This window comes from Trachemys scripta, chromosome 3 (genome assembly GCF_013100865.1).
Source record: "Trachemys scripta elegans isolate TJP31775 chromosome 3, CAS_Tse_1.0, whole genome shotgun sequence".
In the NCBI taxonomy this organism is placed as follows: domain Eukaryota; kingdom Metazoa; phylum Chordata; order Testudines; family Emydidae; genus Trachemys; species Trachemys scripta.
Genome location: NC_048300.1, coordinates 66,526,329 through 66,554,314, shown reverse-complemented (window position 1 = coordinate 66,554,314; position 27,986 = coordinate 66,526,329). Strand labels below are relative to the sequence as shown.

The window sequence follows — 27,986 nt, the reverse complement described above, 5'->3', positions numbered from 1 at the left end:
ATAATAAAATAATCAAACATTAGTTGTGGAAAACCTGCACCTAAGAGCATACTTTTTTTTTTAAAGTAGATCTTTCCCTTTATAAGGGTATATAAAGTTTCCTTGCCAATTAGCTCTTGTAACGGTATGTTAGTTAAGAGTTGTCATTTTTAAAATAATGCAGTAAACCAGAGATGGTGTACTTCATGTAGTTTTTTTCATATTGTGTCATGAAGCTGCACTTTAGGTGATGCTTTATAGGCTTATAGCTGTGCTCTCTAGACTTTCCCATTCACTTGTACTCTGTAAGCATGTTAGCTCTGGCTAATATTCTTTGTGTGGGTAAAATGAATATTCATGTTCTATATAATAGGCTCAACTGTGTCTAACCATATAGTACCATCTTCTCCAATGCAGACAAGAGTTACACTGAGTTCTTTTATTTTGAACTAATGAAAACCATTTGGAATAGACTGTGTTCTCCTGCAAGACTTACGATAATAGTCATTTAAAATTGAGAAAGGAGTACGGGGAACCACTGAAAACTTAGTTCCTTGAAGGTTTTAGTTAACAATAATTGGCTTCATGCCAGCACTGAAGTTTTATATGAGAGAAGAAAACTGATTTAAAAAAAAATCCAAGTTCACAGCCAAGCTTACTTGGCCGTTCTATCACTAACCTCTAAATAAAAGGTCTCTTAAAAACAGTAATGTAACCCCCCCACACACACACACACACACACACACCTCAAAAAAACACCAGATTTTCATTTTTGCTGACCCAACTCAGCCATAATTTTTGCCCACTTTTTATTAAATGGTCATAGACTAACTGTTGCTGCTGTTGAAAACATTTTGGTAAACTTTGCACAGTTTGACTTGATAATGTCCATTTGAGTCTTAATTCTTCTAGTGCAGTCACTAGTTTCACAACATTGAAAAAGGATAACTCTCAAATAGCTAAACTTCCTGGAATCCTAGGCTCTAATCTTGGTAGGGTCAGCTGAGTCTTTCATTCTTCTGAGGTAGACAGTTGTTAATAAAAAGTTAACATTATTGCAATACTGTAACTTCAAAAAATGAAATGCAAATTGTGACAGAAGCAGTCTCTATGATTGCTGAAATTTTTGAGATTTTAAAAAGTTAATGGAAATAGAAGCAGAGACAAGTAAACAAAAAATAGTCAGTTAAGGTTTGCAGGGAAAAGATATGGGCAACCAATGAAGAATGAGCTGATGAAAGCCAAACAAGTTAGATGGAATAAGAAGGCTGACATAGTATAAGGTGGGGGTTGGGAGTGGTAAAAAGGAGAAAATGAATAAATGAGATGGGGATCTAAACTAGTGATTTTTAAAATGGCTAAGATATTCAACTCCTTTTTCAAAATAACCTTTAAAAAGAAAAATTAAAAGCTTGAAGGAAGAGCCTATAAAAATAACCATAGGGAAAGAGGAAAGTAAGGGAATATTCTTAGGCTCTACAGGCCAGTTTCTCCAACATATAAGTCAATGGGAGGTTTGCATTCACTTCAGTAAGTGCAGGAGCAAAGTCCTCCGATTGTATGGTGATGGCTGCGTTAAAAAACTTGGCTACCTGGAAGATTTGTACATACATATGCCTGGATGATGTGCATTCTTAAGGGAATCAATGAACAGATTTAGTCTACCATGGAGTATTTTTCTTGAAACACGGACAACTGGGGAGGTACCAAAGAAAATCCGCAACCATGCCAATGTTCCAAAACATATATCTGTAAATAGAGCTTCTATTTTCAGTAAAATAATGGAATAAATATCTTTTTAAAAAGTAAATGTCAGCGATATCAGGACTGTGTGTAAAAAGTAGCATAAGTTGATAAAGAATCAATCTTGCCAAAAAACTTATGCTATTTTTGATAGTTAAAAATAAAAGTGGATGATAACACAATAGATTGAAACATTTGAATTTTAGTTAGGATTTTATAGCAGTATGAAATGTTTATTTAACGAGTCAGTGCAAACTGGCTTGTGAACTGAAAACTCAGGCATATAATCAACGGGGAATATTAAACAGCAACATCTAGGGAAAGCGTGGATGGTTGACTAGCCAATCATACGGATCAGTATTAGATCCAGTCTTATTCAACATCTTTGTTAATGATAACTTAGAGTAAATAAACAGCGTTTTAATGATATTTGCAGATGATGCTTGCCATAGATACTCTTGCTGGAAGGTTGCAACATAACACTATTGTATTTCCTAGATTTCAGAATAACACACAAAATCCCAAAACAGAGAGAGAAAATGGCATGCTTCTTAAAGCTGAAAGGCACAACTCACACCCACCTTGCTTTAAGCTGGCTCTTTTTATACTGACTCAGATCACAAACTTTGTGACAGAGCCCCCTAGCCTGCAAGCATGACCAGGACAACACTCCACCACACATTCTTAGGGCAGACGTTCTCAACCTTTTTCTTTCTGAGTCTTCCCCCACCCCAAATATGCTATAAAAACTTAACAGCCTACCTGTGCCACAACAACTGGCTTTTTTGGCATATCCAATAGATTAAAAGGCAGGGCCAGTGTTCGGGGATAACAAGCAGGGCAATTGTCCCATGAAGCTAAGTTGCTCAGGCTTCAGCTTCAGCCCCGGGCCTCAGTGAGTCTAACACCGGCCCTACTCTCTTGTTTATTTTGGCAGACCCTCTGAAATCTGTTCACAACCCCCCAGTGGGCCACAGACCCTCAGTTGAGAACTGCTGTCTTAGGGTATGTCTACACTGCAATTAGACACCTGCATCTGGCCTGTGCCAGCTGACTCAGGGTTGTGGAGCTCAGGTGAAGGGGCTGTTTAATTACAGTGTAAACATTTAGGCTTGGGCTGGAGCCCGGCTCTAGAAACCTGAGAGATGGGAGGGTCCCAGAACTCGGGCTGCAGCCCAAACATCTGCACTGCAATTAAACAGCCCCACAAGTCTGAGTCAGCTGGCAAAGGCCAACTGCAGGTGTCCAATTGTCTTGTTGACATACCCATCAAGTGATAATGTACAATTCAACATAGGCCTCAATACACCGTGATGCTAAATGGGGAGGAGTTACAAGTACTTGGGAGGACAGAGAAATACAAAGAGACTCGGACTAGGAACATAGGGCTTCGGCCAGCCAGGGGCAGCTCCAGGCACCAGCGCAGCAAGTGCGTGCCTGGGGCAGCAAGCTGTGGGAGGTGGCCTCTCAGTCGCTGTGACGGTGGCAGTGAGGCCGCCTTCGGCGGCATGCCTGCAGGACATCCAATGTTCCCATGGATTCGGCAGCAGGGACGCCGAAGGCGTGGCACCGGTGGACCTCCCACAGGCATGCTGCCGAATTGGCGTGACCAACAGACCGCCCGCAGGTGCACCGCCGAAAGCCGCCTAACTGCCGTGCTTGGGGCAGCAAAAAACATAGAGCCACCCCTGCAGCCAGCGCCAGCCAGGCTCCTTCTGCCTCTTGCCAGGGTCTGATGCTAATGCTAATCTGCTAGGAGAAAATAGAATTTGAAACATGGATAGTAGATGGAGTAGAGAAACTTGGAATGCTGTAATGCAGAGAGAAATTTTAGGGTTGTTATGGAGAACAGATTAGTCATGAGTTTGCGTGTGACATGAGTGATAAAAGGCCAATGCAGCTCTGGTCTGAATATGTAAGAGCATCACAACCTTGAAATGGCAGATATTGATATCCCCTCTTTATGGATATGATGCAACACACCAGGAATGATATCAGTTCTGGCTGCTACATCACCAAAAAGGTTTATAATTAGGGTTGGTTTTGAGTAGAGCAACAAAAGTCATCTGGTAGGTGAAGGAACTGACTTTCAAAGGAAGATTAAGAGAGCTAAATATGTATGTGTAGATGAGAGACATTGGTGAGGAGGAGGAGATGCTTTCAAATGTGTGAAGGATATAATCACCAAGGTCAATACACAGGAGTAAAGGATGAAACTGAGAAAAGGAAAATTTAGGCTGACTACCAGGAAATGATGCCTGATTGTGAGATGTATTAAGATTTGGAATGTGGAATAGACTCCCAATGAAAGTGGTGGAAACCGCATCACTTCAGACATTTAAATCTAGAATGGACAAAATATTAATACTTCAGAGAACAATCCTGTATTGGCAGGGGGATCGATTCAGTGACCTAATAGGTCTTTTCCATCTCTGACTTCTACCAGCTTCAGTATTCTAAATTCCTAATATTTAAGCTGACTTAAAACACACACTACTGTTTCTTATTGCTTTGGAAATTAAGTTTAAAATTTTGTTTAAGATGTGCTACTTCCAACAAGTTGTATAAAATAGCTCACAGTTGAAACTAATTGTTTGTGCTGCTGGATAATTTGTAACTAAAAAGGCACTCATACTGTGGGTATCTCTAGTTAGTGTGTCCTTTGGAACTTAAATTGTAGGCATATCTTAATGGCTAGTCATGAAAATCCTATGTTTAACTACATTCCGTTGTAGTAGTGAGCTGAGGGGTGAAAACATTCTCTAGCAACAACAATCACATTTTATAATCAAAACTGATCTTACAGATGTCATATGGCGATCATGAATTGAAAAATATCATCCGTGCAATTGAATGATTGGATTAGCTAAATTTTATATGCCTTAACTTCTCTCTGAAGGCAGGGCTAATTGAATTTTGTGTTGAATGGACAGACTAATAGCTAAGAGAAGATTTCCCTCCTACTTTCATTGCTGCTAGTGCCTTGGATAAGGCAGTGGAGGATAAACCTAGTACTGAAACCTCATTCATATATTTAATTATTAGCTTGCTATGTATCTTGTACTTCCTTATTATTTTGTGTGGCACAGAAAGCATGAGATGTACAATTGAGTTATGAATTACTGTACACTTTTCTGTTCACTATCAAATATATATTTTATGTGTATGGCTTATTTAAAAATACCCCAAAACTCTGATTCCTTTAATGTACACTATATTCGGCAAAGCAGGTTAGTTATTTGAGTGGGAAAGCTTCCTGGATCTTAGAAATAATAACTTTCTGTACATGCATGTACACTTAATACTCCACTCTCCTCCTCACCATTCCTCGTTCCTTTAGGTAACTTCAGTCAGTGTCTAATCTTGGATTTCTTAATTTGGAGTGAAGCCCAGAGATGTAATAAAATTTGCACTTGTGGGGATAGGGAAAGAGGACCTGAAGCTTTCTGGAGAAAACTTAAGTTTGAAGATTTAAGAGGGAGGAAAATATATGCAGAATGTAACAAAGAACTTCAGAAATGCAGATCAAATGCAGTTTCTTGGAAACATCTGATTTTATTCTTTAGTTTAAAATTCAGTTATTTCCAATAAATATTTAGTGACAAATACAATAATAATGGTGTTGAAAAGATCAGAAGACAAGCATGTGAAGTCTGGAAATAAATTCTTATGCAGTATAAGATGAGTGAACTCCTAGTTGTTTAAGGTTTAGATCATCAACCAGATGTTCCATGTGTGACAGAGCTAACTGCACTGTAGACCCCTCTTGGTTTCTCTGAGTGTACTGTGATGGGTTAGATTACAGAACCCCCCTTGGGAGCTGCCACCCGATGTGCCAAGACTACTTCTGCCCCTGCTTTCCTGCCCTGTCAGCTTAAGACTTCAGTGCCCTGCCTGATTTTAGCCAGACTCGCTAGCCTGCTGCAAACCCAGACCCAGGTCTGAATCATGTCCCCTAACAACTGTAGACTTACCTGAAAGCAGCTTACAGAAGTGTTCTTGTCTTTAACACTCAGATGCCCAACTCCCAATGGGGTCTAAACCCAAATAAATCCGTTTTACCCTGTATAAAGCGTATACAGGGTAAACACATAAATTGTTTGCCCTCTATAACACTGAGAGATATGCACAGCTGTTTGCCCCCCAAGATATTAACACATACTCCAGGTTAACTGTGCAGTCTATATAGTTTTATAAAAATATAAGTGAATATAATGTAACTGGTATATACTTCATGCAAAAGGTCTCAGATGGTATCATTACAAAGCTTATAATCTACTGAGTATGATCATCCTATTTGTATAAATGTACCACTCTTGTATCTAAAACTAGAAATATAAAATATAACTCTGAGGGCCTTTTGTAATTATGCAAGATGTGGGCCATTAATGGTGGTTTGGAATCTTGATGACTTCCATTAACCAGGATCATTGTCTGCAGATGGCTGTATTTTATCTGCGAGTCTTCCTGTATATGTGTGTGCTGGCAAGTGGGTAATGAAGTCTTGCAGTGACATGTGATCATGTCACCTGAACTGGAATCCATCTTTAACCTGGTGCTTTTCCAGTGTGTGGGGTGGGGATGGAAACCCAGAGGGATAAAGGGTTCCCGTCTTATGCAAAATATATATAAAGGGGTGGAACAGAACAAAGGATGAGAGAGGAGAGCCATCATGAAGAATCCCCTAGCTACCACCTGAGCTGGAACAAGAGCTATACCAAGGGAAAGAATTTTGCCCAGGCCTGGAAGGTGTATAGTCTGAGAAAAAAAAACTTACTGAAGCCCCTCTAAAAGGGTGAATTATCTGTATTCAGTTTGATTAGACATAGATTTGCGTGTTTTATTTTATTTTGCTTGGTAACTCACTTTGTTCTGTCTGTTACTACTTGGAGCCACTTAAATACTACTTTCTGTATTTAATAAAATCACTTTTTACTTATTAATTAACTCAGAGTCTGTATTAATACCTGGGGGAGCAAACTACTGTGCGTATCTCTCTATCAGTGTTATAGAGGGTGAACAATTTATGAGTTTACCCTGCATAAGCTTTATACAGAGTAAAATGGATTTCTTTGGGTTTAGACCCCATTGGGAGTTGGGCATCTGAGTGCTAAAGACAAGCACACTTCTGTGAGCTGTTTTCGGGTAAACCTGCAGCTTTGGGCCAGGTAATTCAGACCCTGGGTCTGTATTGGAGCAGACGGGAGTGTCTGGCTCAGCAAGACAGGGTGCTGGAGTCCTGATCTGGCAGGGAAAACAGGGATAGAAGTAGTCTTGGCACATCGGCTGGCAGGTCCCAAGCGGGTTTCTGTGATCCAACCCGTCACAAGGTGCTAATGTCAGGGTATCCCCTTCACCCTGCTTCTGCACCCCTCTCGTTTACCCCATCTCCACAGACGGGGGGGCAAGAGGGGAACACAACAGGGCTCAGGACGGAGGGAGCTTGCTGGCAGCAGCTGCTGTCTCAACTTGCTGATCTGCTTAAAAAGGCAGTGTACTTAGAGTGGGGTCAGCATACTTAAAGGGGCAATGCTGTCTCCCCTCCCTCCATTCCTGCTGCCTTGTAGAGTGTGAGGTTACGTTAACAGCATGTTAACCCTTGAGGGTTCAGCTGAGTGCTAGTTCATCATTTAGCAGTAAGGCATTCCCTGGGAAATATCCCACCCTCTTCCACCCTCTGACTTCACCACCTCAACCAAGCTTCACAGTCATCATTGCTGTGTACAGTATTAAATTGTTTGTTTAAAACTTATAGTGTGTGTGTGTGTGTAAGTCTTTTGTCTGGCGACAAAAATTTCCCTGAAACCTAACCCCCCCATTTACATGAATTCTTATGGGGAAATTGGATTTGCTTAACATCATTGCGCTTAAAGTAGCATTTTTCAGGAACAACTACAACATTAAGCGAGGAGTTACTGTAATAATTATTCAATAAGAATTAAAAAAGAAAACCACAGTAGCACTACACAAAAACAAACAATTTAAAAAAAATCAGTTGAAGTAAAGTATCATAAAACAAGGGATGGTGAAGAGCATGGTCCTTTGTGAATTGAAATAAATCAATTTTAAATATAGTGCCAAGATACCACAGTGAAGAGTGGTATTGAAATTCATAAACATTCCTAAAATTCTTTGTTTTTTTAACTAGAAAACAAATCTAATTTCCTCCTTTCTAATTTTGTCTTTTTGTCATTATTCCTTGATTGGACTGGAACTGTAATTACCAGGTCTGGTTTTTATTTTTAACATCAGTCTGTGTAACAACTTGAATCAAAGCACTTTTGTTATCAGCTCCACTTGATGTCAGCAAAGTTCTGTTCAATGCTGGCTTTTTCTCAATTTGATAAAGCCAGCAAACTTTGTGTAGGAGGAAGGTCTACAATATTTTGTCTATTGTTTATATGCTATTATTGTTTTCAGTGACAAACTGTGAAATACTTATTCTCTGGTAACAATTAATTACTGTTTTTCGTTGCACCAGTGAATTAATTTCATTTTTGTTTATTGGGGAAATATCTGTACCATGAATTCAAACTGGACAATTAAACATTTTAGACAGAGCTAGACATCATTCCTCAATTCAGAGAACCTAGGTGCACTGCTACACCTGCACCAAGTCTTATTGAAGTCAGCAGAGCTCCACATGGGTGCAGAGAATAGGAGGATTGGAGCCACAGCTGGGTTGGTAGCTAAAAGAAAAAAAATCAGTAAGTTTCTATTTGAAAATTAAGATCCCAACACTGCCCTAAAAGAAGTTTTTGCTGCAGGAATTCTTTCCTGGATGTTTGCTCACTCATTTTGTGAGCAGTGTGAAGGCATATGCTTTTAAAGACCAGTTTTACTGTTGCAAGTAACAAATTTAAAATCATGAATCAACAGAACAGTTGGTCCATGTTGGATGCAGACATTCATCAGTACCTCTTTATAAAGAAAGTATAGTTTTCCTGTTGTAGCTAGACATTAAAATAATGGAAGGTGATTAATTTTTCTGCCTGAAAATTTGCTCCTTCCATGTGGAATGTTTTTTGAGAGAAAGAGGTGTAGTCTAGTGGCATAAACAAAGAAGTGGAGCCCAGGTACCTCCTAAATTTTAATCATAGCTTTTACAGTGATTCCTTTTTGATGCTGGGCAAGCCACTTTCAGTGTCCCCATGTGTGAAAAGGGGCTAATAGTACTTACCTGCTTTATATGCTGTTATGAGAATTATTTAATATTTGTAAAGCCCTTTGAAATGGAAGAAGCTAAGTATTAAAATATTCATGGAATAATGCTGTGACTTTCGTTTGTTCTTAATGATTGCAGTGTGCACTGGCTTTCTTTGGTTAGACTTTTTAAAAACAGTTTTTCAGTTAATAGGAATGATAGAACTAACTGAGATAATCTCTGATTTGAACTGTGTACTTGATAGTATTTCTAAAGCTTTTAACAAGCTTTTAGTGTTTGAATATAAAACTTGTGTTTTCAAGGATAAAAATCTTTGAATGTTTCCAAAGCACCATTTTTATAATTTAATAAATGTGAAGCATTATGTTGCTGAAGTTCAGTTGCCAGAATCAGGGGAACAGTTTAATTTACTCTGATCTCCCTTTGAGAAGTATTGGGGGACCCTACTTGACCTAATGAAGCGTTTCATGGGCCTTTGCATGGTTTTTCTTCCTCCCACATGAAATGCAGCCATCTCTAGGAGAAGTGGCAGATATACGTGCAGAGTGCCAGATAGGATTTCTAAATAGAACTCGATGATGGCTGAGATTGTAATTAATCAGCATTCAGGTCTTGAGTGTGTAATTCTATGTCCAAGTGCTACATAAACAATGAAATACTGTATGTTCATTTAATTAAATTACCACTTGCCCAAGAAAATTGCAAACATAAAATGCATAATTATAAACAATTAACAGATCTGTAAATCCCAGTCTCAAAACGGAGATTGAGTTTGAAGAGAAATGTTTTATTATTTTGAACAGGGACATGATTATCATTTATAAATCAACATAACTTTAGTTTTGTATTCCTAAAGATTATTGTAAGGGGGGACACTCACCTCTCTGTGAATGCCTCTTGTTGTCTGCATATGGTGCTGCAATCTTTTTTTTCTCCTGGCTCCCCCTGTAGGTTGTCAACCTCTTTATGCAGGTCTTCAGTGGCTGAGTCTCCGGTCATGTCACACAGTCAATATGAATCCTTTCTGGGGTATTCAAGTCCAAAACAAATACAAACAAAAGTCTTCCAATCCTTGGCTCAAGCTGGGCTCAGCTCCTCCTTCCTGAGAGTGTCTTTTCTCTTCAGTCCCTCTTGGGCTCCTTTAAATCCAGCCCTCTGCTTGGGCTTCTAAAGGAACTGTAGCCCCATCTCAAGACTTAGTAAAGAGTCCCATCAGAACTGCCGGTTTATTCTCACCAGGGGCTTTCAGGCCTGTCTCGGGGCCCCTTTTTGGGGGCTTTTAAACTACCTGTGTCTCCTTTCCAGGGCTTAGGCCACTCCAGCACTGGCTGGTGGGGGAACCCAGGCCTGCCTATTCCTTCGGGTCCCAACCTAGAGATCCTGTAAGTAGTGGCCACATGATGCTTCCTTTACTTGGTTGTTGCTGGGCCTCTTCCCACCTGGCCTCTTCACCTCTGACCATTACCTTAGGGCTAGAGCTCTCAGGTCCTCACGCTCCCAGGTTTAGCAAATACAGCTCATTGAGCTTCTTTTGGCCAGAGCAAAGCACCCTTCTTTGCCCCTCTGGCCCCAGCTAGGAACTGACCTGCAGCTCCTTTTATCTGAGGTTAGGTCTACACTACGGGGGGGTCGGGGGGGGGGGGCGTCGACCTAAGCTACACAACTTCAGCTACGCAAATAGCATAGCTGAAGTTGTGTATTATAGGTCGACTTACCTGGCTGTGAGGAAGGCAACGAGTCAACCGCTGCCGCTCCCCCATCGACTCCGCTTCCACCTCTCGCTGCGGTGGAGTTCCGGAGTCGATGGCAGAGCAATCGGGGATCGATTTTATCGTGCCTACACTAGATGCAATAAATCGATCCTTGATAGATTGATCGCTACCCGCCGACCTGAAACTGCTGGGCTCTGCTTGGTTGCATCTATGTAGCCTTTCTAGGCAGGCCTGGGGGACCCATCTTCACTGCTGCTTTCTGGGGGAGGGATGTAGTAGGATCTTAGGGCTTCTAGCAGGGTTCCTGGAAGGGCCAGGTACACCCCATTACAATTATACTCTAGTGTTTTTTAGTAACTTTCCTATTCATTCTGGTCTGTTTTGTTTCTTGTTCTCCCGTTTTAACGCCTCATTTCAGCATTATTTCTCTTTAAGGTCTAAATGTGTTTGAACAAGGTGCTTCCCACTAGATGTACAGAATCATCTTCTTGACAGTGATACTCTCTGAGCTACCTCCTTCACCCTCAGATCTTTCCTTTGCTTTTGAAATGCATGGCAAAAAATGACATTTTTATAAGTTTAGATGCCAAAAAAAAAAAGTACATAGATCTGCTTTCCACCCAAGTGGGCCTGACTGACAACTCATTAACCTTTCAGCATTGACAGATGTACAACACTTTTCAAAGATGACCAATTTACAAGAAAAGTAAAATTCTCCTTTTTCAAAGCAAAGGAATAACTGGCACTGACCAAACTGATGGTGTGTTCCTAGCTTTACGTGCACCTTCTCCGTAAAACTTCTAGAATGTGTATCTTATGAGTTTCCTTGGCAACTGGCCACCATAACATTCCTGGCATTTGCCCAGCTTCACAATCTCCAAATGCTGTGGGAGGTTTTTTATATGGGTAAGTCTGTTGAAAACTATTGAAAAACTTATAGGAAAGCAATTAATGAAGTGGCCCGTGAATATCTAAGAAGTGTGGGGAAATAACCACTTTCTAAGGAAACCTAGGCTACAAGCATGGCAATTGTTCGACAAAACTTGCATTGCAAAAAGGGCAAGGTATTTAAAATAAGCTAATCAAGATGGCTGGTCAAAAGTGCAAGCAAGCTTTTTTTTTAAAGAAAAAGTAGGGAAAATGGGGAGGGGGCAAGAAAATTATGAAGGTAGAGCATAAACTATCAAAAAATCTCATTTTCTGGTAGCCACAAATACAGGCTCCAAATTGTTAGCTTTTCTGAGAATCAGGACACTTCTAAGGCTACGTCTACACTAAGGGGGGGGTGTTGATTTAAGATATGCAAATTCAGCTACGTGAATAGAGTAGCTGAATTTGGCGTATCTGATTCGACTTACTGCGCTGTGAGGACGGCAGCAAATCGACCGCCGCGGCTCCCTCGTCGACGGTGCTTACTCCTACCTGGGCTGGTGGAGTACACGCGTCGATTCGGGGATCGATTTTTTGCGTCCCGACGAGACGTGATTTTCTACCGCCGATCCAGGCGGGTAGTAAAGACCAGCCCTAAGAATGGCTTCTTTCAAGTTTTATTAAGCTTGTGTTTATTTTGCTCTGTAACAAATCTTTCTAACAGCATGAACAAATCTCCTAGCTTTCATTTATTTGTGTGCAATATGGTTGACTGAATATTCTATTTTTATTCAAAATTTCTTTTGGCTTTGTAAATAATGTTTAATAGCACTAGAAGCATACAGTAGTTCTTTGACAACAACGTATTTAAGGATGTTTCCTGTCAGAAGATTTCTGGAGGCCTTGTCTCCAAAAGAAAAGCAGATGGTTATAGACGGAGTTATTTGGACAGAATGGAAAATGCTTGAACCAAACGTGAGCAGTATTGCCTAGAAGGCCAGGTGTAATTAGGGTAGCTTCAGTGCTTAATTTATGCCAGGGCTTGCTAAGGTTGAGCTCTTGTACCTGTAGGCTTGGCAGTTCATAGCCCCTGTGATAAATGAAGGGCGGGGTAGCTCCCTTTGATGGACACGCAGCCAGCCAGTTAGCTGTAAAATCCTTCTTGGTAGCTGTTCTCTACTTGCTTTACCTGTAAAGGGTTAAAAAGTCCCCCAGGTAAAGAAAAGAAAGTGGGCACCTGACCAAAAGAGCCAATGGGAAGGCTAGAACTTTAAAAACTGGGGAAAAAACTTTCCCGTTGTCTGTGGTTGTTCTCTCTGGGCTGAAGAGACGGGGCACCAGGAATACTCTGTAAAGTTTGAAACCAGATATGAAAATCATCCGATCATATCTAGAACTACTTTTAACAACCCAAGTATCTAAGTAAATTAGGAATGTTTAGAAAGACGTGATTAGGTTTATTTCTGTTTATATTTAAGGCTTGTGGACTTCTCTGTGCTAACCCGAGATGCTTTTGTTTGCTTGTAACCTTTAAGCTCATGTGGGGGCCCACAAGGATTCTAAAAATTAATACTTTCCGCTCCAGGCTTGTATTAAACTCCCAAGGTTACGGCTTTTCTCTGACCTTGGCTTGGTAAACACTGCCACCACCCAAATGCAAAAAACTCCCTTGGACCCAGGAAGGAGCACTTGGGAATTCCTCCCAGTGGGGTACCCTCAAGCCCTTTCACCCCCCTCCTTTGGGGAAGAGCTGAGAAAGAAAACAAAGAAAATTAGTTGTTGCCACCAGCTAATCAAACAATATATGCACAAACCTCTTAGGACGTCCAAAATCCAATCCTGTTCTTAAAAAAGGTAAATTTTATTAAAAACAAAAAGGAAGAAAAGAAATCTGTAATTTAGCCTTTTGCTAGATTTTAAAAGAGCAATTCCAAAAAATTAAGCACCCAAAATAGCTTTCCTGGGGTTCAGCTTAAAGGTTACACGCAAACAAAAGCATCCTAGCTGTGGGTTTGCTGCATCAGTTATGATTGTAAAAAAAAAAAATTGCTTGAGCCCCAGCACCTCTTTCATTACAAATTAAGAATTGGTAGCCTGGTGTATATGGTGCTTCAACATAATCCCGTTGGTAACCTCTACTGCCTATGGTCATCTGCTTTTTGCCCTCCTTTCTTCCCTCCCCCCAACCCCCATTGAGAGTGCCTAAAGGGCAGGTGACAGTTAGCAAACTACCTCCTTTCCCTCAGGTTCAGTACTCAGTGGTGTGCATGAGATCTTGGTGGCACATGATGGCAGTATTTACAACTCCTTGTGCCAGGCAATTTGACCCTACCAGTGTTCTCTTTAAATCTAAGGTTCCTTAGGTGCCATTCAATCTTTTGTTCCACTGAAAAGTACTTAAAAGTAAAGCAAAACAAAATCACAGGCACACTTTATTAAGTCTGTATTTCATCTGAAATGTTGATTTCTTTAGGGCCATTACGTAAATCTGGATAAAATATTCTGCTTACGGCTTGTTCTGTAAAATGTCTTTTTTTTTTTTTGTCCTTAAAATGTTTGGAAGTTTTTCTAAACTTTGCTTTAATACAAGTGTGCAGTGCATTTTTAGGTTTATTATTTAAACATTTCAGATTATTTTTATACTGTGTATGTATTGGAGTGATGCATCATTATGATGGTTTGATAACTTAGGTCATCAGCACTGTGATGCTTGTAAAAGCCAAAGAAGTAAGCAGTCAATACAAATGTAGAATTACCTCAGTAAGAACAGTACAACTTTCTCTTGTTGGGGTCTACTTTTGCCTTGTTGCACATATCAGTTTCAATGAATGCTGAAATTAAATTATGTATGCACAAAAAGGCAAAATTTACCTGAGTTATGAGGGAGGGGTTTGTTTCTTAAAGCTCCATCTGCTGCTTTGTGTGCTGAAAATATGTTTAATGCTCTCTTGAAAACAATGTGATAATTTAATTCAATAAACAATTTTCCTGTATATTTAACTGTTGTAACAGTGCTCTTTTGCATAACTGAAGTGATATTGTGTCTGGCAGAATAGGAGTTCTCTTGTTTGTCTCCCACCATTTTTATTCCTCACCGGCCTTTTTTTACCTCAGCCGAACCACATCTCTTTATTCAACAAAAATTGTTTCATTTTATTTGTTTAAAAATCTAGATAAGGAGTTTATTTCCTAGTTACTGATAATATTGTGAATACTACTGTGGAGGACACACATGTACATACAAATATATAATTGATTCCAGTAAAAAGGCCCACAATATAGCCTCCTGTCTTCCAGACCAGTATTGACAAGGTACATTAATATGGTTTTAACATGTAGAGAAATTTTGTTATATGTGTTGTGATGTGGCAGTAGTGCTGCTGTATTTAAGGGCCTCCTAAAATTTTTCAGGAATACATACCTTGGCTAGCTTAATTCTATATTGGCTGAAATTAGACATAAAGACCCTCTCTTCCATATTTGTTAATATTTTTTCTGATTTTATATTTTAGACCTAAGAATCGTTTTGACAGAGTTTAAGCTGTTCAACAAGGGGTGCTCTAATGGATGACGGAGAATTTCCTTCCAATGATCTACTGATAGACTTAAAGGACAGACTTCATGCTGGTGGCAGTGTGGGAAATGTGGGAACTCGTTTGGCTTCTTCATCTGATGAAAATGAAAATCAGCTTGATGGTGATAGGAGTGAGGTCCTGACCAGCAGTGACAGTGCAATGGGAATGCATGAAAAGGTTGAGCAGGACAATATCAATAATAATGAAAATGTGGACAGTGGAGACTGTACACCAAGCTGCAAAGAAGTTGAGACTGAGAAGAATTCTGAAAGTTTCCATATGGACATACATAGAGAGGAAAAGCTTGTTCTAGAAAAATGGACAGATGGAAAAAGAAGTCCAACTTGCAAAAAAGACTCCGTTAGAAAATCTACAGGTACTTTCAAAAATTATATATTCTTGTTTGTTTCGTTTTGAATAATGAAGCTCTGGTTCTATGCCATGAGTCAGTCATATTTACAACTAATGTACACACTTGTTTTTAATTTCAACAACTTTCAGTAAAATGGTATTATTTATTGACATGCTGACAATAGTAAATGGTTGGTTTGTTTATTTATTTATTTATTTTATTTAGATACAAAATTCAGAGCTCAAAATCTAAACCAGTGAGAGACTATTATAAATAATATACACTGGGGAAATAAATGAATGGATAAATTACTGACTGAATTTCTGCCTGAAGTCCAAATACAGAGAACATGTTTCTTGATCATTTGAGTCTTCAAAGGCAAGATTTTGGTGTCCTATTAAGGCATCAACATTTGAAAACTTGGCTTCAGTCATAAAATATTTTGATCTTGGACTGCTATTACCAGAATTTACTTAGGTTTCCCAAGCTTAATAAATACTTCTACTACGTACATCTTGAGTAACACACTGTCCATAAAATGTGTGTAAAGCTGCTGCCAAGTTTTCAGATGGTTTAAAGATCTACAGTTAAATTTGGAAGAGTGAATTATACAAAGTGGCTAAGGCTAATTTTTAAAATAATTTTCTATTACATGTTCTGCTTGTTTGAAATGTTCCTTCCCTTTGTGAAAATATGTTTGTGTTGATATTGATTTTATCATGTCAGGTTTTAAACTTTTTGTAGTATTGCAAAATATACTGGTGAATACAGTACATTTTGTTTTAACCCCTCATTGGTATCTTGGAGGATTGTTTAAAGGTCGTTGAGTAGGATTCAGTGATGCCCAAACTGATTTTTTTCTACAATTTTTTTTTCCTCTTTGTTGTTGAATTTTTGGGCACTCGGCTGAGAATTAACAGCTAAACTGACTAGCCATGTACAATAGCAGGCATTTTCAAAGTCACTTTTTTCATCTTGCCCCACCAAAGCTACCCACTAAATAATCATTTTGTTTTTCCATAGAAATGTATGTTTTCATACTAAGGCTTTACCAAGGCTTTACATTCTGGTGGGTGGTTTTATAACACTTTATTCGCTGTGCCCAAGAATTGTTGCCAGTGTTTTGCAACATTTTTCTTGAAAGATTTTTCAAATAAACCAGTTAGGGTGAAGGAGAAGGGGAACTGTGGTCTGCCAGTGAGATTGGGTGTGCATTTTGGTGAATTTTCAGTTGTTTTCATATTCATATCCTAATTCAAGGCCTAAGGAGATCTATGGTTTGGATAAACATCTAGAAGTTTGGATATTTATCTGAACTTACGGAAACTTCCCCATATGAAAGTCTATGGTCCTCTCCCACACCCCTCCTCCCTCCCTACTTGAAAGAAACACTCCAGCAATAGCCTCTTACTACTTATAGTTGTTTCCTTGAGGAAAATGTCCTCCTCCATAGTGTTTGTGCCAGTCCATCTTCAGGATGCCTTTCTTTGTGGCAATGGGGGAGACATAAGCTTGGATTTGAGATATTTTGGTTCAATAATACATCTGAAGACTAATGAGCACAAAATGCAACAGAGAAGAATATATTTCAAAGCATGCGTGCCTTCAAAATAATTGTCAGATATAGGATCTTAAATCCATACAAGTGTAAACAAACCAGAAGCTGATGATTTGAGAATTAAGTTAACTTGAGTGTAGAGTGTGCTTTGACAGATGGACTCTAGTGTTAACATTTTGATTTCATCCATATTTGTTTACAGAGACGTGGGTATTAATGATTCTGCCAGGTATGACCCTGAGCAGCTCAGTAGTGACTATAGGTCTCTGGGAGTGAGGGTGAAAGAGTCAGGGTCACAGGTGGCGGTCTTGTGCACCCTGCCAGCTGAGGGAAAGGGCCCAGGCAGGGACAGATGCATTGTGGAGATGAATGCATGGCTACGCAGATGATGCCGACAAGAGTCCTTTGGCTTTCTTGATCATGGGATTCTGTTCCCTGGAGGAGGACTTCTGGGAAGAGATGGGGCCCATCTGATGAAGGGGAAGAGCATTTTGGGACACCAACTCACCAATCTAGTGCAGAGGGCTTTAAACTAGGTTCAAAGGGGGCAGGTGACAAAAACCAACGGGTAAGTATTTAAAAAAAAAAAAGTTTTTTTTACCTTGACAGGGGGCTGGAAGTTGGGGATGAAATGGAAGATTATAGTAGGGTCAATAGGAGCAACAAGAAGGAAAACATTGGGGGAATCTGCTCAACATTTTAGATGTCAGTACACAAATGTAAGGCGTCTGAGGAGTAGATGGAAAAACTGGAAGTCTAATTACAAAAGCTAAATTATGACTTAATTGGCATCACAGAGACTTAGGGGGATAAATCTCAGGGCTGGAGTATTGGCATAGAAGGGGAGAGCTTGTTCAGGAAGGACAGGCAGGGGGAAAAGGAGCAGTTGTTACATTATACATCAACAATATATACACTTGTTCTGAGGTCCCGGAGGAGGTGGGATGCGGCCCAGTTGAAAGTCTCTGGATGAAGATAGAAGGTGGAAAAAACAGGAGTGATGTCATGGTACGGGTCTATTGTAGACAACCAAATCAGGAAGAGGAGGTGATGAGGAATTTCTAGAACAAATAATAGAAATATCCAAAACACAAGACGTGGTAGTAATGCGGGATTTCAAATACCTACGTATCTGCTGGAAAAGTAATATGGGAAAACACAATAAGTTCTTGGAATGTGTTGGGAACAACTTCTTGTTTCAGAAGGTGAAGAAAGTAAATGGGGAGATAGCCATTTAAGACTTGATTCTGACCAACAAGGAGGAGTTGGTTACAAATCTAAAGATGGATGGCAGCTTTGGTAAAAGTGATTGTGAAATGAGAGATTTCATCATCTACGGAAAGGAAGGAGTAAGAGCAGTGGAATAGAGACAGTGGATTTAAAAAAAGCAGAGTTTAACAAACTGAGAGAACTATTAGATCCCATGGAAAGAAAACCTAAGAGGGGAAAAGGAATTTGGGAGAGTTGACAGTTGCTGAAAAACAATATTTAGGGTACAACAGCAAACTATCCTGATGTGAAGAAAAATAGTAAGAGGCCAATATGGCTGTAAGGAACTCTTGAACTATTTGTTTATTTAGAAAATTTTAACAAGTTTACAAATCTTGGCCATCTAAATATCAGACACAATACAACAATCATTACAACAGTGAGCTTTTGTTTAGAGAAACATTTAAATCATTGGATCTCTCTGTTTAACAAGGAGTTACCAAGATGCAGAGTGAGCATCTTTACGTTATGCCGACATGTTGTTTATAGTGATTCTGTTAAATTGAGGAAAGTCTCTGATTGCATACATTTAACAGACCAGGCATGGCTATCAAATGTTAATACTGAAAAAACATTAGAACATCAGATGGTTTTGCTGGGATTTTTTTTGCAGGTTAATGTACTTTGAGTATTGAGTACAAGGTAATCAGATATCTCAGCATCTATTTGTGCTCTTACTGTTTTGCTGGGTACATCATTGTGTTAACTTTTCCATAACAACCACCTCCCATATTTTTTTGGAACCATTCCTGTAGAGTTGGAATATTTTTCTTTTTCCAATAGGAGGCTATCTGTAGCCTAGCAGCTACTAGCAGATGTGAGATTAATTCTTCATTTCCTTCTGTGTGACTATTTCTGCTAGGAAGCCCCAGGAGGATTACCAAAGGATCATTTGGTAATAAATGTCCAATCATTTGTGATATTTGGTTACAAATTGCATTCCAATACACTAATGACGGGACACAACCAACATATATGCATAAAATCTGCTGTTTCACCACAATTTTTCCAATGTTTATCCTATTTAATCTCTATTTGTTTTAAACTTAAGTGGTGTGAGGTACCATTGAAACAATATCTGAAAGACATTTTCTTTTATTGTGCTAGAGATTCTGGTTTCTGGTCCCCTTTTCCAGATCAAACCGCATTCCTCTGTGGTAATTTGTCTATCCAGATTCTTTTCCAAGTGTTTCATCTATGGACTTTTTTTTCATTACAAAAGTTGTCTGCAAAGATTGATGTAAATGAGTTATAATTTTTCGTTTCCAGATACCATCCTGTTCATTAGCTTTCTTTGTAAAACAGTTTTTCTAGACAGTTGAGAAACATGCCCAACTTGAAAGTTCAAGTACAGTAGGAGAGTGGGCCAGTAAAAGTTAGTTTTGATCTCTAAAAAGGTTAGAAAAGTTTCTTTACAGAATAGTTGGCCAATCATTTGTATTCCATGGCGCTCTCAATCTTTAAAGCTTTCTGATTTGTGACTTGGATTATGATCTGGATTATTTGCAATGTTTGGCAAGGAAAAATAACTTACTTTATCTCCAGTTCTATCCCAAATTCATGAAGTAGCTTTTGCTAAAGGATGTGTATACATTTCTGGAGGGTGGGTTTTTTAATTAATTCTTGGGAGTCTAGTGATATTTATACGGCCACATTTTCTTGTTCAATAGAGAGACCCAGTCTTTGGTTGGGTTAGAATACACACAATCCACTACTGCTTTAAACTGGCTGTCTTGTAGTACCATAAAATATATGGAACAGTTAGTCCACTCTGTTAAATGGGTCTGTTCAAAGTATCTGCATTTACTCTTGGTCTTTTCTTATTCTGTATAGTCTAACAACATCCCTTGTATTCCACATCAGGAACATTTTTATGACCTGAAAATCCAACAGAAATCCTACAAAAGGTGGAAACGTGGAAAAATTGCTAAGAATGAGTACCAAAGAATAGCACAAGCATGTAGATGTAAAATTAGAAAGTTTAAGGCATAACATGAGTTACATCTAGCCATATAAAAGGCGATAAGAAGAGGTTTTATAAATACCTTAGGAGCAAGAGTCAGACAAAGGAAAGTATAGGTCTGCTATTTATCAGAGAAGGAGAGCTAATAATGGACAACACCAAGAGCTGAGATGTTTAATGCCTCTTTTGCCTCAGTCTTCACTAAAAAAGTTAATTGTGACCTAGTGCTTAGCACAGGAGTGGGCAAATTACGGCTCACGGGCCGCTTCTGGCCTGTCAGACCTTTTAATCCGGCCCTCGAGCTCACCACGGAGCAGGTTCGGTGGCTTGCCCTTCTCTGGCATACCAGCCAGGGAGTGGGGTCGGAGGGCTTTCTGCACGGCTCCTGCAAGCAGCAGCATGTCCCCCCTCCGGCTCCTATGTGTAGGGACAGCCAGCCCAGGGGGCTCCACACGCACGCTGCCCACGCCCCAAGTGCCGCCCCCTGCAGCTGCAGGAGGCGCTGCCTGCAGATGGGGCAGCATGCAGAGCCGTCTGGCCACACTTCCGCGTAGGAGCCGGGGGGGGGGAACGTGCCGCTGCTTCCAGGAGCTGCTTGAGGTAAGCACCATCTGGAGCCTGCACCCCTTACCCTCCCCCACCATCGCGCGTGCCTCAACCCCCTGCCCCAGCTCTGATCTCACTCCCGCTCTCCGAACCCCTCGGTACCAGCCCAGCACACCCTCCTGCACCCCAAACCCTCATCCCCTGCTCCACCCCAGAGCCCACACCCCCCAGCCGGAGCTCTCAACACCCCCCACCCCTGCACCCTAACCCCCTGCCACAGCCCGGAGCCTCCTCCCATACCCTGAACTGCTCATTTCTGGCCCCACCCCAGAGCCTGCACCCCCAGTCAGAGCCCGCACCCCACCCCCAATTTCGTGAGCATTCATGGCCCACCATACAATTTCCATACCCAGATGTGGCCCTCAGGCCAAAAAGTTTGCCCACCTCTGGCTTAACACAATTAATCTTAACAACAAGGGGAAAGAAACACAAATCAGAATAGGGAAAGAACAGGTTAAATCATATTTATAAAGTTAGATGTATTTCAGTCAGCAGGGCCTGACACAATGTATGCTAAAAATACTTAAGGAACTAGCTGAAGCAATCTCAGAAGCATTAATGATTATCTTCAATACCTCATGGAGGACAGGTGAAATCCCAGAGAAATGAAGAAGAGCAAATATAGTATCTATATTTAAAAGGAGACTAAAGAGGACCCAGGGAATTATGACCAGTGAACCTAACTTCGATACCTGGAAAGATACTAAAACAAATTATTAAACAATCCATTTGTATACACCTAGAGGATAATAGAGTGATAAGTAATAGCCGTCATGGATTTCTCAAGAAGAAATCATAGAAATGTAAGGCTGGAAGGGACCTAGAAAAGTCAAGTCCAACTCTCTGCACTGAGGAAGGACCAAGTAAATTTAGACTCTCTCTGCCAGATATTTGTCTAACCTGTTTTTAAAAACCTCAGACGATAGGGATTCCATAACCTCCTCTGGAAGCCTTATTCCAGTGCTTTAACTAGCCTCACACTTAAAAGTTTTTCCTTTTAACCTACATTTTCCTTGCTGCAGATTAAGCCCATTAGTTCTTGTCCTATCTCCAGTAGATATGGAGAACAATTGATCACCATCCTCTCATAACAGTCCTTAACATAGTTGAAGACTGTTAACAAGTCCCCCCTCAGTTGTCTTTTCTCAAGACTAAACATGCCCAGTTTTTTAAACCTTTCCTCATAGGTCAGGTTTTCTAAACCATTTATCATCTTTGTAGCTCTACTCTGGACTCTCTCCAGTTTGTCTATATCTTTCCTTAAGAACTGGACACAGTACTCCAGCTGCGGCTTCACCTGTGCTGAGTAGTAGGACGATTCTCTCCTGTGTCTTGCATATGACACTCCTGTTAATACACCACAGAATGATATTTAGCATGGGAGCATAATGCAGTAAAATCTTATTCCATGATCAAATTAGTGATAAAAAGGTAAGGGATCTGTCATTTGATTTGTAAAAATCTACAGAATCATAATTTCAATGGTATCACCCTCTGCACTGTGGCAATGAGAACTGGCTATCCCCTGGCTCCCAGCTCCAGGTCCTCCGGTTGCTGGAAATTTTAATAATACGTCATTGGAAATGGGTCAAGTTGAGTATCATTCAAAAGCCCCTTTCTCCCATGAATATAATGATACCAAATATGATAAACCTAGAACAGTTATATAGATATATATTTGAGAAAATGTTTAAAAATCAATGCTTTTTAAATGATACTTTAACACAGGGATGCATTGCTTTGGTAATCCTAGGGAAGTTAGCCCTGACATCTGTGAGTGAAAACATTTATTTATCTCAGTCATCATCAGTGTCATCTCTGTATAGGCCACTGCTGCTCGACATGTCACACTGATCCTCATCCACACTGCACTCACACATCCCCATACAAGACAGACTGCTGGCCAAATGTTTGCAGGGTGGTGAGCATCTGGTCTTTGCATATAAGCATTTGATTAGCTGAAGGATGGATTCAGGAGTGCATGGTACTTCAGACGTAAGTAGTGTGATCTGTTCATCCTCCAAGACCCTTTGTGCCCAATAGGGGAGGGTACTTTTGGATATGCTCTTTCTTCCGGGAGCCATTCCATTGCTGGATAATAGCAGATATAAATGCACCCCTTGTTGGTGGCAGTTTGTCTCCATTTTCTGCTAGGAAAACATCCACCGATGTAGCTCTGCAAGTGTTGTAATGTTGGTCTTCAAATGATAAACTCAGAGCATGAATGCCTCCAGTGAATTTATGACCTCATCAGTGACTGTCTCAGCCAATCCGAGCACCTACAGAGTGAGGAAAAAGGCTTCGGAGACTGAACCAAATGAGTTCCAGTCAGATAGCTTGGAACTTTCAGTAGCGTCATATCCTGAAAGGACATGGAAGTCTAGCAGTGCATCAGATTTTAATGGACCAAGTGATCAGTACAAATCTCTGACCCTTGTGGAGAACCACTAGATACCCCCATCCAGTTTGACAGTGAACCATTAATAATAATAATAATGGAGATATCCCATCTCCTAGAACTGGAAGGGACCTTGAAAGGTCATCGAGTCCAGCCCCCTGCCTTCACTAGCAGGACCAAGTACTGATTTTGCCCCAGATCCCTAAGTGGCCCCCTCAAGGATTGAACTCACAACCCTGGGTTTAGCAGGCCAATGCTCAAACCACTGAGCTATCCCTCCCCCCATTGATAATTACCGTATCCTCATTCATAAGCCTAATTTTTTATTTTTTTAGTAAAAAAGGGAAACACCAGAGACGGGGGTCGGCTTATGAACTGGTATAGAGAGGGCGAGGTGGGACACAGCCCCTCCCTCCAACAGAGGGAGCAAGGAGAGGCAGCAGAGCCAGAAGGGAAAAGGCGGGGCCAGAGTCTCTCCACTTCTGGCCACGCTGCTCTCCCCCCAGCCTCCGAAGCAGCTGCAGCTCCGGGGCTGGCAGGCTGCAGCCGTGCCACTCGGCCCTGCCCCCCAGAGAAGGCTGTGGCCGCGCCGCCCGGCCCGCTGGAACATGCTGCGGTCGCGCCTCCCAGTCTGGCCCACCAGAGCAGGCTGTGGTTGCGCTGCCCAGCCTGCCGGAGCAGCTCCAGCCAGGCCAGAGACATCCTCCCCTGGCCCTCCCCAGATAAGGTGAGATGGGATGGGGAGGTGTGGGGGTCCCGGGCTAAGGGTGGGGTCATGTGAGGGGTGGTCACAGGGGTTACTCCCCTGAATCCCAGCTTCTCCCCCCTCGCCTCCCCCCCCCCAAAAAAAAAATTCCCCACCAGTTGCTGTCCTGGCCCGTCAGGGTAAGCAGCTGGCGTGCTGGGATGCTTTGTTTACTTAGGTTTACCTCTGTGCCTGTGGTCGCTCGAGGTAAACAAACCATCTCAACCCACCAGCGGCTTATCCTGATGGCCCGGGAGCCAAAGTTTGCTGACCCCTGAATTATAGGGTCGACTTATAAACGGGTTATAAAGTATATACCGAGTATATACAGTATCTTTGGGTATGATTTAGGGCCCTACCAAATTCACAGTGTATTTTGGTGAATTTCACAGTCATAGGATTTTAAAAATCATAAATTTCATGATTTCAGATATTTAAATCTGAAATTTCATGATATTCTAACTGTAGGGGTCCTGACCCAAAAGGGGGTGGGTCAGAAGGTTATTGTAGGGGTTCACGGTATTGCCACCCTTACTTCAGTGCTGCTGATGGCGGTGATGCTGCCTTCAGAGCTGGGCAGCCGGAGACCGGCAGCTGCTGGCTGGGAGCCCAGCTTGGAAGGCAGCACCACTGCTAGCAGAAGTAAGGATGGCATGGTATTGCTACCCTTACTTCTGTGCTGCTGCCTTCAGAACTGGGCCCTTGGCCAGTAGCTGCCGCTCTCCAGCCACCGAGCGCTGAAGGCAGTGCAGAAGTAAGGGTGGCAATACCATTAATCCTCCTAAAATAACCTTGCGGCACCCTTCCCCCCCCCAACTCCCTTTTGGGTCAGGGCCCCCAATTTGAGAAACACTGGTCTCCTCTGAAATCTGTATAGTGTAGGGTAAAAGTACACAAAAGACCAGATTTCACCGTGGAGACTAGATTTCATGGTCTGTGACGCGTTGTTCACAATGTGAATTTGGTAGGGCCCGAAGTATGATCTTTCAACTAGTTGTGCATCCACCTTATAGTAAATTAATCTAGACTATATTTCCCTAGTTTGCTTATGAGGACATCTTATGGGGCTGTGTCATGGGGTCTCTACTCACTGCAGGTGGCCCCTCCTCCTGGCTGTTCTGGGAATTAACTCTCTTCCAGGTCCAATGCCTTCATTTGCAGTCTCACCCAGGAGGTGCAGCTTCCTCTTCATGACTTGGCCCTCTGGCCAGGTCACTAAGTGGTTTCCCTTCTAGGGTATACGGTCTCACTAGACTTGCTGTCCAGGCTATGCCACTTTACAAATCCATGTCTAAATTTATCATCTGCTATCTTCTCTGTGTACTCTTTGGAATTGCTGTTGTCTGGATTTATTTTCTCCGCTTCATGACTTTACGCATTCACAGGGTAAAATCTTGACCCTATTGATGTCAATGTGAGCTTTGACATTGACTTCAGTGAGGCGAGGATTTCACTCGGACTATGAAAACAAAAGGTCCTGTGAAAATCCATATTGACATTTCAAGTAGTGTATCATTAGAGAGACATAAGAAGAATTACAAGGGGAATGTTATAGCATGCTCTGATTGGATCTGTTTCAGTACTATGGCATGGTAGAGCAAATAAATGAATGCTTAGGAAATTGGCTCTGTGACCGCCAAGACTTGGAAAATTGGATATTGGGTGATAAAGAAATTATATCTTCTTTACAGTTAGTTCTCCTCAGTTTGCTCAGTGCACGGTTCCAGAGATTTCACATGAGAAGTGTATCTCTACGTGGAAACTCTAGGCTATATTTGAACTAGGACTGTTGATTAATCACAGTTAACTCACACGATTAACTCAAAAAATTAATCACGATTAAAAAAATTAATCATGATTAATTGCAGTTATAATCGCGCTGTTAAACAATAGAATACCAATTGAAATTTATTACATATTTTGGATGTTTTTCTACATTTTTATATATACTGGATTCTGTGTTGTAATTGAAATCAAAGTGGATATTATTTTTTATTATAAATATTTGCACTATAAAAATGATAAGAAATATTTTTCAATTAATCTCATACAAGTACTGTAGTGCAATCTTTGTCGTGAAAGTGCAATTTACAAATGTAGATTTTTTTTTTGTTACATAACTGCACTCAAAAACAAAGCAATGTAAAACTTCAGAGCCTACTAGTCCACTCAGTCCTACTTCTTGTTCAGCCAATTGCGAAGACAAACAAATTTGTTTACATTTACAGGAGATACTGCTGCCTGCTTCTTATTTACAAAGTCATCTGAAAGTGAGAACAGGTGTTTGCATGACACTTTTGTAGCTAACGTTGCAAGGTATTTACATGCCAGATATGCTAAACTAAGGATCGGCAACCTTTGGCACGCGGCTCACCAGGGTAACCACCCTAGCGGGCTGGGCCAGTTTGTTTACCTGTCGCGTCTGCAGGTTCGGCCGATTGCGGCTCCCACTGTGTCTAAAGATCTGCCTGATAACTGAAAGCCCAGTTTACTGTATATACCAGGGATCAGCAACCTTTGACATGCGGCACGCCAGGATAAGCACCCTGGTGGGCCGGACCGGTTTGTTTACCTGCCTGCTCCAGGCCAATGGGGGCGGCGGGAAGCGGCGGCAAGCACATCCCTCAGCCCGCACTGCTTCCCGCAGCCCCTATTGGCCTGGAGCAGCGAACCGCAGGCAGTGGGAGCTGCGATCGGCTGAACCTGCGGACGTGGTAAGTAAACAAAACGGCCCAGCCCGGCAGGGTGCTTACCCTGGCGGGCCACGTGCCAAAGGTTGCCGATCCCTGTGCTAAACACTCATATGTCCCTTCAAGCTTCAGCCACTATTCCAGAGGACATGCTTCCATGCTGATGGTGCTTGTTAAAAAAATAATGCATTAATTAAATTTTGTGATTGAACTCCTTATGAGAGAATTGTATGTCTCCTGTTCTGTTTTACCCATATTCTGCCATATATTTCATGTTAAAGCAGTCTCGGATGATGACCCAGCACATGTTCATTTTAAGAACACTTTCGCTGCAGATTTGACAAAACACAAAGAAGGTGAGATTTCTAAAAATAGCTACAGCACTCGACCCAAGTTTTAAGAATCTGAAGTGCCATCCAAAATCTGAGGGACGAGGTGTGGCGCATGCTTTCAGAAATCTTAAAAGAGCAACTCTCAGATGTGGAAGCTACATTACCCGAACCACCAAAAAAGAAAATCAATCTTCTGCTGGTGGCATCTGACTCAGATAATGAAAATGAACATGCGTTGGTCCGCTTGGCTTTGGTTCGCTATCGAGCAGAACCCGTCATCAGCATGGACGCATGCCCTCTGGAGTGGTGGTTGAAGCATGAAGAGACCTATGAATCTTTCGCGCATCTGGCATGTAAATATCTTGTGATGCTGGCTAGAACAGTGCCATGCGAACGCCTGTTCTCACTTTCAGGTGACATTGTAGACAAGAAGCAGGTAGCATTATCTCCTGCAAATTGTAACCAAACTTGTTTGTCTGAGCAATTGGCTGAAGTAGGACTGAGTTGATTTGTAGGCTCTAAAGTTTTACATTGTTTTATTTTTGAATGCAGTTATTTTTTTTGTACATAATTCTATATTTTTTAAGTTCAGCTTTGATGATAAAGAGATTGCACTACAGTACTTGTATTAGCTGAATTGAAAAATACTATTTTGTTGTTTACAGTGCAAATATTTGTAATAAAAAAATAAATATACAATGAGCACTGTAAACTGTATTCTGTGTTGTAACTATCAGAGGGGTAGCCGTGTTAGTCTGAATCTGTAAAAAGCAACAGAGGGTCCTGTGGCACCTTTGAGACTAACAGAAGTACTGGGAGCATAAGCTTTCGTGGGTAAGAACCTCACTTCTTCAGATGCAAGAAGTGAGGTTCTTACCCACGAAAGCTTATGCTCCCAGTACTTCTGTTAGTCTCAAAGGTGCCACAGGACCCTCTGTTGTGTTGTAACTGAAATCAATATATTAGAAAATGTAGAAAACATCCAAAAATATTTAAATAAATGGTATTATATTATTGTTTAACAGCACA

At 41.1% G+C, this 27,986-nt stretch overlaps 1 protein-coding gene across 2 annotated transcripts in view; it reads left to right on the top strand.

Moving 5' to 3' along the window:
- The window catches only part of CNST (consortin, connexin sorting protein), a 96,181-nt gene that overhangs the window by 10,648 nt on the left and 57,547 nt on the right, over positions 1-27,986 (top strand). For both annotated transcript variants that reach the window (XM_034764981.1, XM_034764983.1), the window contains exon 4: positions 14,982-15,420. In XM_034764981.1, the coding sequence (XP_034620872.1) occupies positions 15,033-15,420 (388 nt within the window). In that variant the 5' untranslated portion in view covers positions 14,982-15,032. The remainder of the gene's footprint in view (positions 1-14,981; positions 15,421-27,986) is intronic.